We start from the raw sequence: 18585 nt of genomic DNA, 5'->3' as shown, positions 1-18585 counted from the left end.
ATTTTGTGCCACCTGGGCCACAATAATAAGCCCCCTCTCTGATTGTCAGAGTGTGACCCCCTCCCCATGGGTTACTGCAGCTAGTGTTTCCAGCACTGCCACTACCTGGGTGGAGGTAACCCACCAGAATCCCCACCGGCTAGGTACAAGGTTGTCAAGGTTCTCATTAGCAGCTTTGAGAATTTCCTTGTATATAATGCTCTACCATCAGGGGGCTCTGGCTTTGTAGGACCAACCCTGCCAGGCAGGCTCAGAATCTTGAGGGTGCGGTGCTGCTCAAGTAGGTTTCTGACCGCATTTATTTTTCTGTTTAGGCAACTCACAGCAGGTCCATAAAACAGATTGGACTTCTCTTTGGTGTATGGGTCGCTCAGGTGGGTTTCTAGGATATAGGGTTGGGGATCGTTCCATCATGATAGGACAATAAAAAAAGAGATTAGATGTATACTATATTTTAAAATGTATATCCCTCATCTGCACAAAATTGAAAGCTCTCTCTCACAACCCTGATCACAGATACACGTTGGTTCTGGGATATGCAACCATTTCCTTTCTCACTCACTTAACGCTCTGGTAATTCATTTAAGGAAGGCAAAACCTTCAAGTGTAAAACATGCTATAAACATTTGCATATTCATCATCCCTCCCAATTCTTTGTGGGCCATCTGAGACAAAATTAAAAGACTGTCATTTAAATACAACGTGAACAAATTTGAGAGAAGTTCTAGCCACCTGCTCTTTTTTCACATTTTATTCACTGCATTGTGAAGGAGTCGAATAAGAATTGAGGATTGGAAATGCTTTCTAGGTGATCAGTGTATGTCAGCGTAAAGAGTGGAGGTGTGTGGGTCCGGTGAGGCTGTGCAGTTGGTAAGTCCAAAGGTAGCTGCTTGGAGGTTTTACACCAGTCTCCTCCTCTTGCAGTCGCGCTCCATCGGGTCCCTGGATGCAGCATTTATGCAAGCAGCCCCCAGAGGAGACACCTGGTTGAGCATGGGGTCATCTGAGGCCTGGCCGAACAGGGCCATGAGCAAAGCCACGCCGAAGCCGGTAGCGCGCTCCCCCTGCAGAGAGAAAGGGAGGGAAAACGCGAGAGAGGACAGGTTACACCATGACTCAACTATATTTTGGATCCCAGCCCCCCTTCCCTTAGCTCTAGCTCCTACACATTTTTTCACCGATCTGTAAGCACTAGATAGATAAAGTATACAGAGGAAGATCCTTTGTTTATACGAGTCAGTCGAGATCTGTGAGGGGCTGAAATTGATTTAATAGAGCATGTCTAGTCTATACTTTCTAAATATTGAATGAAACACTTTAAAGAGCGGTTTCCAGACACATTAAGCCTAATGCTGGACTAAAAAGCATTTTTTTATGTGAGGATTCTCCATTGGGTTTGCTTTTTAGTTCATGACTAGGCTTAATCTGTGTCCAGGAAACCGCCTCCACTAAACTAAAATATCCAGTCACTCACAGCATGGACGGGGGAGGCTATGTCCACATGGACCCAGACGCCAGGCCAGTCAAAACCCAGGTGAGAGCCGATGAAGAGGCCGGCACAGGAGCTCGTGGCGTTTTCCCTGTCCTTTCACAGACACAGCAAAAACATGCATTTACATTTTAGTCATTTAGCAGACACTCTTATCCAGAAAAATATATATAAATTGGCTGAAGGAAAATGATCAACAATCACAATAGGCTGTAGAAGCTCCTTGATTGTACTCAGATCCAGGATTAGGACCTGCTAGAGACTGGGCATACTGTGGAGTAGTGGTGCCACTCACAGCCACAGAGTTCTTCATGTCTGCCACGGCTGAGGTGAACTCGTTGAAGTGCAGCTCTGGGCAGTAGACCAGGGGATGAGCCAGGTCTCCACTGCTGCGGCCCGCCCTCACACATGCCGTCTCCCACTGCTCACTGTTGGTCATCACAGCACAATGGTACTTCCCTGTGGAAATCCCCTAGGAGAGCCACACACAAATTCAACCATTTTTAGAAACATATACTCATATCGTCATTTGTTATACACAAACTATGGTTATTCACTAAAGTGAAAGAAGGTGAGAAGACATAGTTGAAGTCTGAAGTTTACATGCACCTTAGCCAAATACATTTAAACTCAGTTTTTCACAATTCCTGACATTTAATCCTAGTAAAAATTCCCTGTCTTAGGTCAGTTAGGGTCACCACTTTATTTTAAGAATGTGAAATGTCAGAATAATAGTAGAGCTAATTATTTATTTCAGCTTTTCTTTCATTCATCACATTCCCAGTGGGTCAGAAGTTTACATACACTCAATTAGTATTTGGTAGCATTGCCTTTAAATTGTTTAACTTGGGTCAAACGCTTCGGGTAGCCTTCCACAAACTTTCCACAATAAGTTGGGTGAATTTTCACCCATTCCTCCTGACAGAGCTGGTGTAACTGAGTCAGGTTTGTAGGCCTCCTTGCTCGCACACGCTTTTTCAGTTCTGCCCACACATTTTCTATAGGATTGAGGTCAGGGCTTTGTGATGGCCACTCCAATACCTTAACTTTGTTGTCCTTAAGCCATTTTGCCACAACTTTGGAAGTATGCTTGGGGTCATTGTCCATTTGGAAGACCCATTTGTGACCAAGCTTTAAATTTCTGACTGATGTCTTGAGATGTTGCTTCAATATATCCACATAATTTTCCTTCCTCATGATGCCATCTATTTTGTGAAGTGCACCAGACCCTCCTGCAGCAAAGCACCCCCACAGCATGATGCTGCCACCCCCGTGCTTCACAGTTGGGATGGTGTTCTTCGGCTTGCAAGCCACCCCCTTTTTCCTCCAAACATAACGATGGTCATTATGGCCAAACAGTTCTATTTTTGTTTCATCAGACCAGAGGACATTTCTCCAAAAAGTACGATCTTTGTCCCCATTTGCAGTTGCAAACCGTAGTCTGGCTTTTTTTATGGTGGTTTTGGAGCAGTGGCTTCTTCCTTGCTGAGCGGCCTTTCAGGTTATGTCGATATAGGACTCGTGTACTGTGGATATAGATACTTTTGTACCTGTTTCCTCCAGAATCTTCACAAGGTCCTTTGCTGTTGTTCTGGGATTGATTTGCACTTTTCGCACCAAAGTACGTTCATCTCTAGGAGACAGAACGCGTCTCCTTCCTGAGCGGTATGACGGCTGCGTGGTCCCATAGTGTTTATACTTGCATACTATTGTTTGTACAGATGAACGTGGTACCTTCAAGCCTTTGGAAATTGCTCCCAAGGATGAACCAGACTTGTGGAGGTCTACAATTTCTTTTCTAAGGTCTTGGCTGATTTCTTTTGATTTTCCCATGATGTCAAACAAAGAGGCACTCAGTTTGAGGGTAGGCCTTGCAATACATCCACAGGTACACCTCCAATTGACTCAAATGATGTCAATTAGCTTATCAGAAGCTTCTAAAGCCATGACAATTTTCTGGAATTTTCCAAGCTGTTTAAAGGCACAGTCAACTTAGTGTATGTAAACTTCTGACCCACTGGAATTGTGATAAGTGAAATAATCTGTCTGTAAACAATTGTTGGAAAAATTACTTGTGTCTTGCACAAAGTAGATGTCCTAACAGACTTGCCAAAACTATAGTTTGTTAACAAGACATTTGTGGAGTGGTTGAAAAACAAGTTTTAACGACCCCAACCTAAGTGTATGTAAACTTCCAACTTCAACTGTATGGTGATATGTTTATATTGAATATACAGTTAACAAAAATATAAACGCAACATGTAAAGTGTTGGTCCCATGTTTCATGAACTGCAATAAAATATCCAAGAAATATTCCATACGCACAAAAAGCTTATTTCTCTAGAATGTTGTGCACAAATTTGATTACATCTCTGTTAGTGAGCATTTCTCCTTTCCCAAGATAATCCATCCACCTGACAGGTGTGGCTGGATAAACAGCATGGTCATTACACAGGTGCACCTTGTGCTGGGGACACTAAAAGGCCACTTTAAAATGTGCAGTTTTGTCACAACACAACGCCACAGATGTCTCAAGTTTTGAAGGAGCGTGCAATTGGCATGGCATGCTGACAGCAGGAATGTCCACCAGAGCTGTTGCCAGAGAATTGAATGTTCATTTCTCTACCATAAGCTGCCTCCAACGTCGTTTTAGAATTTGGCAGTACTTCCAACCGGCCTCACAACCGCACACCACATATATGGCGTTGTGTGGACGAGCGGTTTGCTGATGTCAACATTGTGAACAGAGTGCCCCATTGTGGTGGTGGGGTTATGGTATGGTCATGCATAAGCAACGGACAAGGAACACAATCACTTTTTATCGATGGCAGTTTGAATGCACAGAGATACCGTGACAAGATCCTGGGGCCCATTGTCGTGCCATTCATCCGCCGCCATCACCTCATGTTTCAGCATGATAATGCACGGCCCCATGTCGCAAGGATCTGTACACAATTCCTGGAAGCTGAAAATGTTCCAGTTCTTCCATGGCCTGCATACTCACCAGACATGTCACCCATTGAGCATGTTTGGGATGCTCTGGTTGATGTGTACAACAGTGTTCCAGTTCCCGCCCATATCCAGCAACTTCGCACAACCATTGAAGAGGAGTGAGACAACATTCCACAGTCCACAATCAACAGCCTGATCTATGCAAAGGAGACTGACTGGTTTTCTGATCCACATCCGAACCTGTTTTTTTAAAGGTATCTGGGACCAACAGATGCATATCTGTATTCCCATTCATGTGAAATCCATAGACTAGGGCCTAATGAATTTATTTCAATTGACTGATGTCCTTATATGAACTGATGTCCACATCTGACGCTCGTCGGATGTGGCAGGGCTTGCAAACTATTACAGACTACAAAGGGAAACCCAGCCGCGAGCCTACCAGACGTTAGCCTACCAGACGCGCCAAATGCCTTTTATGCTAGCTTCGAGGCAAGCAACACTGAAGCATGCAGGAGAGCGCCAGCTGTTCCGGACAACTGTGTGATCACGCTCTCCATAGCCGATGTGAGCAAGACCTTTAAACAGGTCAACATTCACAAGGCTGCGGGGATAGACGGATTACCAGGACGTGTACTCAGAGCATGCGCGGACCAACTGGCAAGTGTCTTCACTGACATTTTTCAACCTCTCCCTGACCGAGTCTGTAATACCTACATGTTTCAAGCAGACCACCATAGTCCCTGTGCCAAGAAAGTGAAGGTAACCTGCCTAAATGACTACCGCCCCGTAGCATGAAGTGCTTTGAAAGGCTGGTCATGTCTCACATCAACACCATCATCCTGGAAACCCTAGACCCACTCCAATTCACATACCGCCCCAACAGATCCACAGATGACGCAATCTCAATCGCAATCCACACTGCCCTTTCCCACCTGGACAAGAGGAACACCTATGTGAGAATGCTGTTCATTGACTACAGCTCAGCGTTCAACACCATAGTGCCCTCAAAGCTCATCACTAAGCTAAGGACCCTGGGACTAAACACCTCCCTCTGCAACTGGATCCTGACAGGCCACCCCTAGGTGGTAAGGGTAGGCAACAACACATCTGCCACGCTGATCCTCAACACGGGGGCCCCTCAGGGGTGCGTGCTCAGTCCTCTCCTGTACTCCCTGTTCACCCACGACTGCGTGGCCATGCACGACTCCAACACCATCATTAAGTTTGCCGACGACACAACAGGTGGTAGGCCTGATCACCGACAACGATGAGACAGCCTATAGGGAGGAGGTCAGAGACCTGGCCGTGTGTTGCCAGGACAACAACCTCTTCCTTAACGTGAGCAAGACAAAGGAGCTGATCATGGATCAGGGTCGAGAGTTTCATGTTCCTTGGTGTCCACATCACCAACAAACGATCATGGTCCACACACACCAAGTCAGTTGTGAAGAGGGCACGAAAACACCTTTTTCCCCAGATCCTCAAAAATGTATACAGCTGCACCATCGAGAGCATCCTGACCGGTTGCATCCCCGCCTGGTATGGCAACTGCTCGGCATCCGACCGTAAGGCGCTACAGAGGGTAGTGCGTATGGCCCAGTACATCACTGGGGCCAAGCTTCCTGCCATCAAGGACCTATATCCTAGGCAGTGTCAGAGGAAGGCCCAAAAAATTGTCAAAGACTCCCAAGTCATAGACTGTTCTCTCTGCTACCGCACGGCAAGCGGTACCGGAGCGCCAAGTCTAGGTCCAAAAGGCTCCTTAACAGCTTCTACCCCCAAGCCATAAGACTGCTGAACAATTAATCAAATGGCCACCTGGACTATTTGCATTGATACCACCCCTCCCCTCCTTTGTTTTTACACTGCTGCTACTCGCTGTTTATTATCTACGCATAGTCACTTTACCCCTACCTACATGTACAAATTACCTCGACTAACCTGTACCCCCACACATTGACTCGGTACCCCCTGTATATAGCCTCGTTATTGTTATTTTATTCTGTATTTATTTTTTATATTCTTTACTTTAGTTTATTTATTAAACATTTTCTTAACTCTATTTCTTGAACTGCATTGTTGGTTAAGGGCTTGTAAGTAAGCATTTCACGGTAAGGTCTACACCTGTTGTATTCGGCGCATGTGAAAAATAAAATTGGATTGGATTTGAAATTGTTGCATTTATATTTTTGTTCAGTATAGAGTTTGTTCAGTATAGATTCAAACCTTTTCTGGTGAGCAACAAAAATCAGCCCCAATTTTGTGCTGATCACACCTCAGTGACAAATGTTTCACTTGCGACTAGCTACTTCACTGGGTAGCCCAAAAAAATCTAAATGTGGTGCATCATGTGGTGTTTTTCAGAATTAGCCAAATCAGCACATCATGAGGGTTACCACAGGATGTGGCGTTATCATCAACTGCACGAGGTGTGTTTCGAGATAGGCTAGAGAACGACTGTTCTAAGGAAAATCTCAAATGTTGTAGGCCTAACAATTTTGTGTGACACAAACACCCTTGATAACCGTTGTTTTGAGTTTCTCATAGAGAATGTGGAGAGTTTTAGCTTTAGCTCACGACAATGTCAGTGAGTGCAAAGATCAACGAAAAGTTAAACTTTTGTTAGTAGGTATTATGTCGGTCACAAGCCCTGTTAACCTTTACTCTGATCAAAGTGCAGTGACTGTAAAACAGTCCCAACTGGCTTTTATGAGTGTTTCAACAATGTGATGACTAATGTCTTGTGGTGTGACTTCCTTGAGCTAACTTTTTTTATTTTTCTTCTTTTTTTTAGGGGGTAGATCAGCTTTAATATTTCAGATAGATTGTAACTTCCATCAATGTAATTGTCTGCATCACTTCCAATCCCCATATGTTTTTTTTCTTGCAAATATATACACTGCTCAAAAAATAAAGGGAACACTTAAACAACACAATGGAACTCCAAGTCAATCACACTTCTGTGAAATCAAACTGTCCACTTAGGAAGCAACACTGATTGACAATAAATGTCACATGCTGTTGTGCAAATGGAATAGACAACAGGTGGAAATTATAGGCAATTAGCAAGACACCCCCAATAAAGAAGTGGTTCTGCAGGTGGTGACCACAGACCACTTCTCAGTTCCTATGCTTCCAGGCTGATGTTTTGGTCACTTTTGAATGCTGGCGGTGCTTTCACTCTAGTGGTAGCATGAGACGGAGTCTACAATCCAAACAAGTGGCTCAGGTAGTGCAGCTCATCCAGGATGGCACATCAATGCGAGCTGTGGCAAGAAGGTTTGCTGTGTCTGTCAGCGTAGTGTCCAGAGCATGGAGGCGCTACCAGGAGACAGGCCAGTACATCAGGAGACGTGGAGGAGGCCGTAGGAGGGCAACAACCCAGCAGCAGGACCGCTACCTAAGCCTTTGAGCAAGGAGGAGCAGGAGGAGCACTGCCAGAGCCCTGCAAAATGACCTCCAGCAGGCCACAAATGTGCATGTGTCTGCTCAAACGGTCAGAAACAGACTCCATGAGGGTGGTATGAGGGCCCGACGTCCACAGGTGGGGGTTGTGCTTACAGCCCAACACCGTGCAGGACGTTTGGCATTTGCCAGAGAACACCAAGATTGGCAAATTCGCCACTGGCGCCCTGTGCTCTTCACAGATGAAAGCAGGTTCACACTGAGCACGTGACAGAGTCTGGAGACGCTGTGGAAAACGTTCTGCTGCCTGCAACATCCTCCAGCATGACCGGTTTGGCGGTGGGTCAGTCATGGTGTGGGGTGGCATTTCTTTGGGGGGCCGCACAGCCCTCCATGTGCTCGCCAGAGGTACCCTGACTGCCATTAGGTACCGAGATGAGATCCTCAGACCCCTTGTGAGACCATATGCTGGTGCGGTTGGCCCTGGGTTCCTCCTAATGCAAGACAATGCTAGACCTCATGTGGCTGGAGTGTGTCAGCAGTTCCTGCAAGAGGAAGGCATTGATGCTATGGACTGGCCCGCCCGTTCCCCAGACCCGAATCCAATTGAGCACATCTGGGACATCATGTCTCGCTCCATCCACCAACGCCACGTTGCACCACAGACTGTCCAGGAGTTGGCGGATGCTTTAGTCCAGGTCTGGGAGGAGATCCCTCAGGAGACCATCCGCCACCTCATCAGGAGCATGCCCAGGCGTTGTAGGGAGGTCATACAGGCACGTGGAGCCCACACACACTACCGAGCCTCATTTTGACTTGTTTTAAGGACATTACATCAAAGTTGGATCAGCCTGTAGTGTGCTTCACACACTTTGAGGGTGACTCCAAATCCAGACCTCTATGGGTTGATAAATTTGATTTCCATTGATAATTTTTGTGTGATTTTGTTGTCAGCACATTCAACTATGTAAAGAAAAAAGTATTTAATAAGATTATTTCATTCATTCAGATCTAGGATGTGTTGTTTAAGTGTTCCCTTTCTTTTTTTGAGCAGTGTATATACACATACAGTGGGGAGAACAAGTATTTGATACACTGCCGATTTTGCAGGTTTTCCTACTTACAAAGCATGTAGAGGTCTGTAATTTTTATCATAGGTACACTTCAACTGTGAGAGACGGAATCTAAAACAAAAATCCAGAAAATCACATTGTATGATTTTTAAGTAATTAATTTGCATTTTATTGCATGACATAAGTATTTGATACATCAGAAAAGCAGAACTTAATATTTGGTACAGAAACCTTTGTTTGCAATTACAGAGATCATACGTTTCCTGTAGGTCTTGACCAGTTTTGCACACACTGCAGCAGGGATTTTGGCCCACTCCTCCATACAGATCTTCTCCAGATTCTTCAGGTTTCGGGGCTGTTGCTGGGCAATACGGACTTTCAGCTCCCTCCAAAGATGTTCTATTGGGTTCAGGTCTGGAGACTGGCTAGGCCACTCCAGGACCTTGAGATGCTTCTTACGGAGCCACTCCTTAGTTGCCCTGGCTGTGTGTTTCGGGTCGTTGTCATGCTGTAAGACCCAGCCATGACCCATCTTCAATGCTCTTACTGAGGGAAAGGAGGTTGTTGGCCAAGATCTCGCGATACATGGCCCCATCCATCCTCCCCTCAATACGGTGCAGTCGTCCTGTCCCCTTTGCAGAAAAGCATCCCCAAAGAATGATGTTTCCACCTCCATGCTCCACGGTTGGGATGGTGTTCTTGGGGTTGTACTCATCCTTCTTCTTCCTCCAAACACGGCGAGTGGAGTTTAGACCAAAAAGCTATCTTTTTGTCTCATCAGACCACATGACCTTCTCCCATTCCTTCTCTGGATCATCCAGATGGTCACTGGCAAACTTCAGACGGGCCTGGACATGCGCTGGCTTGAGCAGGGGGACCTTGCGTGCGCTGCAGGATTTTAATCCATGACGGCGTAGTGTGTTACTAATGGTTTTCTTTGAGACTGTGGTCCCAGCTCTCTTCAGGTCATTGACCAGGTCCTGCCATGTAGTTCTGGGCTGATCCCTCACCTTCCTCATGATCATTGATGCCCCACGAGGTGAGATCCCCATAGAAAATCTTTGGAGGGAGTTGAAAGTCCGTGTTGCCCAGCGACAGCCCCAAAACATCACTGCTCTAGAGGAGATCTGCATGGAGGAATGGGCCAAAATACCAGCAACAGTGTGTGAAAACCTTGTGAAGACTTACAGAAAATGTTTGACCTGTGTCATTGCCAACAAAGGGTATATAACAAATTATTGAGAAACTTTTGTTATTGACCAAATACTTATTTACCACCATAATTTGCAAATAAATTCATTAAAAATCCTACAATGTGATTTTCTGGATTTTTTTTCCTCATTTTGTCTGTCATAGTTGACGTGTACCTATGATGCAAATTACAGGCCTCTCATCTTTTTAAGTGGGATAACTTGCACAATTGTTGGCTGACTAAATACTTTTTTTCCCCACTGTATATGATGGTCCAACCGCATTCTGTCCCCTATCAACACTTTTTAAACTTTTGGTGCCAACGAAAAAGAAAGAAGTCAAGACGACTAGCTTGATTGAGTCTCCGCCATGTATATCTCACTAGATCAGGATAGTTAAGCCTCCATATATCTACTAGTTCTAATGTATCCATGACATTCACCATTTCCTTAAGAGCATGAGGGTGATTGTTTGTAGTGTGATTTCCTTTACGGTTCATTGAGCTATTTAAAACGGTATTATAATCTCCAACCATAATAATAGAGTCTTGAATTGCTTGCAGAGTTGAAAATGTATTATATATATTGTCAAAGAAGTGTGGATCATCATTACTTGGTCCGTAAAGGTTAATGAGCCATATCTGTTTATGGTCCAATAACATATTTAAAACAATCCATCTACCTTGCGTATCTGTTTGGACAATTTGCACATTCGGATCGAAATTACTGTTAATTAATATCATCACCCCTTTTGAGTTTCTTTGCCCATGGGAGAAGTATATTTCGCCCCCCCATTCCTTTTTCCACGCAACTTCATCTAGAATTGTTGAATGAGTTTCCTGTAAACAATAGATATTACATTCATTCTCTTCGAGCCATGTAAATATTGTTATTCTTTTGTTATTATCTGCAAAGCCATTACAATTATAACTGGCTATACTTATTTCACCACATACAATAATGGGATACAAGTTTCATTATATATTATATATCATTATATATGTTTGTAAATTTACCAATAAAAAATACCATAGCGATTGAGCTAACATTTATTACCAAACCATCACTTCTGAATTTTTTTGACCGACTCAATCTTATAGAAATAAAAATATATCAAATGTAAGAGGCCTAAATCTATTCTATAAGAGCAAAATTATATAAATTGCTTGCTGCACAATGACAAGTGATTAAAGAAGTGTGTGACATCAAAGTAATGTAGGCGAATGTTGTTGCCAAAGCTGCAGTGCTGTGGCCCTAGAGGAGGCCGCCCGTCACACACCTGTGCCCCTGTCAGAGTGGCCATATCCAGGATGATGTCAGCAGAGAGGTCCTTGCTGGCATACACCACACCATCAGAGAGCACTAGCCTGCCTTCAGCATCAGTGTTGTTGATCTCCACTGTCCTTTGTGAGAAAGTTAGCAAAACAAGAGAACAAACTATTATTCAGGCCATCAATTCTTCAATCAGAAAGGCAGCAAAAAGAGAACAAACGGCTATTCAAACCATAAATCAACCACAAACAAACTAAATGTAAGCCAATAACGTAATAATGAATCCTTGCTCAAATGTCAGCCAATTGTTTCTTTCCCACACAAAGCCCATCAGAAGGAAAATCTTGAATTACCTCCCTCAGGTTGCCATCATATTAGCCCGTTTCCCATTACCTTGCCTAACTGGTTTAAATGCTCTTCCAACGGCTACTCACTTTCCAGAGTAGAGAGTGTGGATGTCATCTGGCCGCGTGGCAGTGGGTCCGACTGCATTCTCCGCCAGGCAGAATATGGCATGGAGATTGTCCTTGAAGCCCTGAAATAAAGACATATTTCAAAAGGTTTGCACACAACTTCAACAGCTCTCCTAACAGGATCTTATGTTTCAAATAAGAGGTTGATTTGAAAGAGTAACCAGGGGTAGTAGGTACAGTAGACCTCACCTGTTTAACAGTAGCTTTGAACGCTCCTAAAATGGCTGCTGCCCCACCACAGTCTCTCTTCATCCCAGGCATGTTGGTCTTGATGCAAAAAAAAAAAAAAAGTACATTCATCCTTTACCACATTGTAATTTAATAGTTATTTGGCTGGCAACTCCCTAACATCCATTTAATTGGACAGAATAATCACATTAAGGACCCGTTCCAAATGGCAGTCTATTCCCTTTATTGTGCACCACTTTTGACCAGGGCCCAGATAGGGCTCTGTTCAAAAGTAGTGCACTATAGGGAATATGGTGCTATTTGGGATGCAGCCCAACTGAACAGCCACAAGCATGCCTTTTTACCTTTCCCTTGATGCTGAGGCCTCCAGTGTCGTACACGATGCCTTTGCCCACCCATGCAATAGTCTGGGTGGCACCATCTGGTTTGTGACTCAGGACTGCCAGGGCAGGAGGGTTCACCGCTGCCTTGCCCACTCCATAGATTCCTGAGGGCCCAAACAGTCCAAAGTGATCGAGTTGATGACCACAGAAACTAATATTGTGTTATCAGTCAAAGAACCATGATGAGTGTATGTGCATCATGACAACTCATAACAAACCAGAATACACACTTTGTTCCAATGTAGGAAAACGATTTAATTTGACATTACTTTTTGCCTAAATCTCTTGGGTCCCATTAAATTAGCTAGCTTTGCTGAGAAAGTAACAAAGCAGAATAGAAACGTTGCACATTCAAAGACAAATGAAGAGGAGAACCACCGAACGAACCTACAGTGCCATGAAAAAGTATTTGCCCCCTTGCTAATTTTCTCTACTTTTGCATATTTTTGATACTGAATGTTATCAGATCTTCAACCAAAACCTATTAGATAAAGGGAACCTGAGTGAACAAATAACACAACAATTATACTTAATGTATTTCATAAACAAAGTTATGCAACACCCAATTCCCCTGTGTGAAAAAGTAATTGCTCCCTTACACTCAATAACTGGTTGTGCCACCTTTAGCTGCAATGACTCCAACCAAGCGCTTCCTGTAGTTGTTGATCAGTCTCTCACGTCGCTGTGGAGGAATTTTGGTCCACTCTTCCATGCAGAACAGCTGTAACTCAGCGACATTTGTGGGTTTTCAAGCATAAACTGCTCATTTCAAGTTCTGCCACAGCGTCTCAATTGGGATTAGGTCTGGACTTTGACTAGTCCATTCAAAAACTTCAAATGTGTTGCTTTTTAGCCATTTTCATGTAGACTTGATTTGTGTGTTTTGGATCATTGTCTTGCTGCATGACCGAGCTGCGCTTCAACTTCAGCTCACAGAATTCTCTGATACAGAGCAGAATTCAAACACTGCATTCCACAGTAAGAACCTCATACCAATGGTCAAGCATGGTGGTGGTAGTGTGATGGTTTGGGGATGCTTTGCTGCCTCAGGACCTGGCCGACTTGCCTTAATAGAAGGAACCATGAAATCTGCTCTGTATCAGATAATTCTACAGGAGAATGTCAGGCCATCCGTCTGTGAGGTGAAGCTGAAGCGCAGCTGGTTCATGCAGCAAGACAATGATCCAAAACACACAATCAAATCTACATGAAAATGGCTAAAAAGCAACACATTTTAAGTTTTTGAATGGACTAGTCAAAGTCCAGACCTAATCCCAATTGAGATGTTGTGGCAGGACTTGAAACGAGCAGTTCATTCTTGAAAACCCACAAATGTCAATGAGTTAAAGCAGTTCTGCATGCAAGAGCGGGCCAAAATTCCTCCACAGCGATGTGAGAGGCTGATCAACAACTACAGGAAGTATTTGGTTGCAGTCATTGCAGCTAAAGGTGGCACAACCAGTTATTGAGTGTAAGGAGGCAATTACTTTTTCACACAGGGGAATTAGGTGTTGCAAAACTTTTTTTTGTTATTTGTAAACTCAGGTTCCCTTTATCTAATATTAGGTTTTGGTTGAAGATCTGATTCAGTATCAAAAATATGCAAATATAGAGAAAATCAGAAAGGGGGCAAATACTTTTTCACAGCAATGTACCAAGAAAACTCCAAGGGAAGTGGAAGAAAGTGTGTAGTCCACACGTGACCCGATACATACAGTATGTATTTATTTCTGTTGTTGTTTAAACACCGCACAAGAGTATAGCAAGTTTGAAAAAGGCTTTTCTAACTGGCCCACACATTAGTCTGTGTGATGGCAAGCAAAGAACCCAACAGATTGGAGTCCCAATCCATCACTAAAATGGCTTCAAATAGAAGCATAACACATAGCCAAGGCTTTGGATGCATGGCCATTATAACAAGCCTTCTTCTCCTGATACAGTACCTCCAAATCCTTTCTGTTTCAGTTCCTCTCCACGAATGATAACAGGAGTAATGCCCAGTTCAGTCCCCACTGCCTTAATCTCCTGAAGACAAAAAGACATACCCAGTCAAATAGAGTATATATGGTTTAAAATAAGTTGTTTAAAGATGTAACTGTTGATTTTGGTGACATTATTTGGGTCCTATTGATTGCGTTGATGTCCGCGTCCTAAATGGCACCCTATAACCTATATAGTGCACTACTTTTGAGCAGAGCACATTAGGGCTCTGGTCAAAAGCAGTGCACTATGTAGGGAATAGGGTGCCATTTGGGGTGCAGATGATAATACCATTAGGCTCTCACTTGCCTCTAAGAAGTGATCAGTATTCATCTCGTTGCACGGTGCATCCACAATCCGTGCTGCCAGTCTCACTCCATCCGCAGCATTGGCAAGACACTGGCATGAACCAAAGCATACATCAGTACACATAACATGTAAAGGTACTTTAGATCTACATTAATGCATGTACAAACCACCACAGACAAATCAACACATGGGACATTTGTTCAGTAAATCATATCATAGAAGCACTCCATCTAGATCTTGGAGTCAGTTTGGTCAGCCAGCAACATAACCAGTCCGTGGCAGCAACAACAGTGGCTGATATAGGCCTGAAGCTCAAGTCCACAATGGCTCAGGCAATGAGACAGATACACACAATTCACTATTATAGAAGTTAGAGGTACCTGCAGTACAGTGAGGGTCAGAGGTCCGTTGTCTTCGCCAACAGTGATAAACTCCACAGTGACTTGAGTCTTCTCGGTCCTGCGGGAGGAGGCAGAGCGACGGGAGAATATGGGGAAGGCCCGTGAGATGGCACAGGCCGAGGCAAACACATCAGACTGCTCACACACCATCTGAACAGACAGGAACAAACACACTTTTACTGTCTGATAACAAAATGTAACAACGGTCAGTCTAAAATGATCAATACAGTGTGTCAATCACAAAGCAGGCATTGGCATATTGTCTTAGAAGTAAAACCACATGTAGGTAACCTAGATTTGTTTGAGAATTTGGAAAGCTGTAGGGGCTGATCTATGGCTTAATGATCACATTAACACTAAGGATCTAATAATAAATGTCTGGTGTCTAATGCATAATGGCAGATAAGGTCAGCAGCGCCGTAAACTCCACAGGCCTGTTTCCCGCCACATTCTCAATGTATAATTTCCATTGAAAGTGCTTTTAAATCCAGGACTAGGCTTAATCAGTGTCTGGGAAACCGGCCCTGTATAGCTCCAAATTAGCCTTTAATCCCAGTGAGTACGTTGAACTGACTGACCAGGATGCATCGGCTCGTCCCTCTAGGCAGGCAGGTGCGGACCAGACGGGAGAGGAAGTGGGCAGAGGAGGGGCTGTTGTGTCTGCTAACCCGGGAGGGCAGGGCTGCCACGGCTGCATGGCTCAAGTAAAGAGGGCAGCTGTCCGTAGGGTTAGGGTTCAGAGCACTGAGGGCATCCTGCCAGATCTGGATATAAAAAAAAACACAATTCACTTGTTAACACAGCAGCATACCATGCTGCATCCCACTGCTGGCTTGCCTCTGAAGCTAAGCAGGGTTGGTCCTGGATGGGAGACCAGATGCTGCTGGAAGTGGTGTTGGAGGGCCAGTAGGAGGCACTCTTTCCTCTGGTCAATTTTTTTAAAAATCTAAATGCCCCAGGGCAGTGATTGGGGATATTGCCCAGTGTAGAGTCCAGTCTTTCAGATGGGGCGTTAAACGGGTGACCTGACTCTCTGTGGTCACTAAAGCTCCCATGGTGCTTGTCGTAACGGTGTTAACCCCGGTGTCCTGTCTAAATTCCCAATCTGGCCCTCATACCATCATGGACACCTAATCATCTCCAGCTTCCAATTGGCTCATTCCTCTCCCCTGTAACTATTCCCCAGGTCATTGCTGTAAATGAGAACGTGTTCTCAGTCAACTTACCTGATAAAATAAGGGTTAAAAGAGTGAGTGACAATCATTGGCTACATTGTGATGATCACATAAGTACTGAATACAGTAGAACTAATGAAGGCATATGACATAAGTTGTCTGATGCTGTGTGGCAACAAATTGTTGACCAATTCACCTACAGTGCTGTGATAGAGATTTTTGCAAAGCAGAAGACCAAATAGGAGCCAAAGGCTGTGTTTACACGGGCAGCCCAATTTTTGGCAAAATATCTGATGGCGCAAAATACCAATTAGCTGCAAAAGATCTGAAGAGACTCCAAAGTCAGCTGGCTGGACCAAACATTAAGTTATGTCACGAGGAATAATAGCTAGGTTAGTCGTTGCCTGGGGACCAGGTGGTGAATTTCGAAATACACCATCTTGAACATGATAGTGTTTGATTCCGGAAATGGTCCTCTCTGGTCCTCTACAAGCCGGAATGTTGAATACAATTATTTGAACTTACTCTGCCGATTGTCTGTGTTGTTGGTCTTTCAGCTGCTTAGAATTTGAAACAAAATATCCACAGGAAAGTATTGTTTAACCGACTTTTTAGAGCATCGGTACTGAATTTTAAATTTCTATCATCTGGCACATGTGCAAAACCATATAAACACCTGCAAGACTTCGGTTAGTATGCATGGTTCGCGTGCGTGTACTTCCCTCTTGTGCATGTGCCTTCAGTCATGAACAAAAAACACAATTGCGGCCAGCACTAGCAAGTCAAACTAATGACTAAAATGAAGAATCACTCAGAAAAACAAATCAGTAGTAACAAAGTAAGTAAAAATAATTAATCAGTAATCTTGATCGCCACACACATAGATCCGTGTTTTGATAGATAGCCTTAGCCAGCTAGCTAAAATAAATATCTAGCATTCCTCTCTGTTTGAATCAGGTTGTTGAGTAGGCTAAATTAGCTGAATTAGCTAAGTAAGTGGAAAGGTAAACTAAGAAGAAAATATACAACGACATATAGCTAGCTCTCTCTATCACTCTGCTGCTTCTCCTTAATTTTTGAAGAAATGTGTCTTTCTCGCTTTTTGATTCAACTACACAACACTTTATGCATTGCAGTGCTAGCTGGCTGTAGCTTTCAGTACTAGATTCATTTTCTGATCCTTTGATTGGATGGACAAGATGTTAGTTCATATTGCAAGAGCTCTGATAGGTTGGAGGACGTCCTCCGGAAGTGGTCCTAATTACTGTGTAAGTCTATGGAAAGGGGTGAGAACCATGAGCCTCCTAGGTTTTGTATTGAAGTCAATGTACCCAGAGGACAGAAAATAGCTGTCCTCCGGCTATACCATGGTGCTAACCTAGATGGTGCTGTTGAGGCTACTGTAGACCATTGCAAAACAGTGTTTTAAATCAGTTATTTGGAGACGTGAATATATTTATTATAGTTTTTATCTAAAAAGGATAACTTTTTAAATGTATCTCAATTTGGATTCTTATTCAAATTACCTGAGTAGGATGGTCCTCCCCTTCCTCGGAGGAGCCTCCACTGGTTTTGACCAGAACGCTTCTCTCCAACGCTCCACTTTAAATTTGCATAAAGTAGAGCAGAGTTCAACTTTTGATAGGCTCTGCTAGCAGGGTTCTAATGCTCACTTTCCCACAATCACCCGCATATTTATTCGCGTGCCCTCCTTGAAAATTAATGGCGGCGACACTTCTGAAAACACACTTAATTTGTGATAGCTAAGCTAGTTAGCGAGCTATCGAACTTTGTTAGCATTAAGTTAGATTCAATGTACGGAGCAATGCATTAACCATTGAACTACTTCACAAAATACAAAGCGTAAAATTAAACATTTTGTCATAGTATAATTACTAGCTAGAAAAAAAGTTACTGATACAGGCTAGCCAGCTAGCTTGCAAAGCTAGCGCGAGAGGACAGTTGAGTGCTTGCCGGAGAACTCCAGGGACCCTCCGTTTTAACGCGATTAGCCCTGCTTTTTTTTTCTTTTTCTCCTCACCTTTTCGCTGACAGCTGGCTGCAATTTCCCTTTGACTTGGGTCCAGTTTGCTTGCTGTAGGTTATTCAGTTGACCGACAATGAGGACCGGGCGATTTTGGGGCTCCGAATCTCCGGCAGAAGCCTTGAACTCGAGCACCACATTCGCCATCTTTGGACGAAGCGATGGATTGATGCACTTTATCGCACATCCTGCTTTCCATAGAGAAGTGTCACAGCTGAGGTTGAATGGGATGGGCTTTCCATATTTA

General features: G+C 43.9%; 1 protein-coding gene across 1 annotated transcript; it reads right to left on the bottom strand.

The window, feature by feature from the left end:
- Positions 1–733: 733 nt before the first annotated feature.
- Positions 734–18531, bottom strand: LOC311138625 (putative aminopeptidase NPEPL1). The gene is made up of 12 exons (XM_084173386.1): positions 18336–18531; positions 15698–15883; positions 15099–15269; positions 14719–14808; positions 14373–14454; positions 12391–12533; positions 12047–12124; positions 11819–11919; positions 11392–11515; positions 1785–1961; positions 1475–1585; positions 734–1064 (listed from the first exon to the last, which is right to left on the bottom strand). The coding sequence occupies exons 1-12, from the start codon at positions 18483–18485 to the stop codon at positions 900–902; spliced, it is 1578 nt and encodes a 525-aa protein (XP_084029512.1). The 5' UTR covers positions 18486–18531; the 3' UTR covers positions 734–899.
- Between the last annotated feature and the right edge of the window lie 54 nt (positions 18532–18585).

Source organism: Coregonus lavaretus (genome assembly GCF_964263955.1).
Source record: "Coregonus lavaretus genome assembly, chromosome: 12".
In the NCBI taxonomy this organism is placed as follows: domain Eukaryota; kingdom Metazoa; phylum Chordata; class Actinopteri; order Salmoniformes; family Salmonidae; genus Coregonus; species Coregonus lavaretus.
Note: the sequence above shows the minus strand (reverse complement) of the source record. Positions and strands in the feature narration are given on the sequence as shown.

Excerpts from the sequence above, each read along its gene's own strand:
- LOC311138625 (XM_084173386.1), bottom strand. The coding sequence starts at position 18,485 with ATGGCGAATGTGGTGCTCGAGTTCAAGGCTTCTGCCGGAGATTCGGAG. Across the intron at positions 14,809-15,098 it reads TGACCCTCACTGTACTGCAG|TGTCTTGCCAATGCTGCGGA; the intron begins GTACCTCTAACT and ends GGTTCATGCCAG. Across the intron at positions 14,455-14,718 it reads ATACTGATCACTTCTTAGAG|GAGATTAAGGCAGTGGGGAC; the intron begins GCAAGTGAGAGC and ends TTTTGTCTTCAG.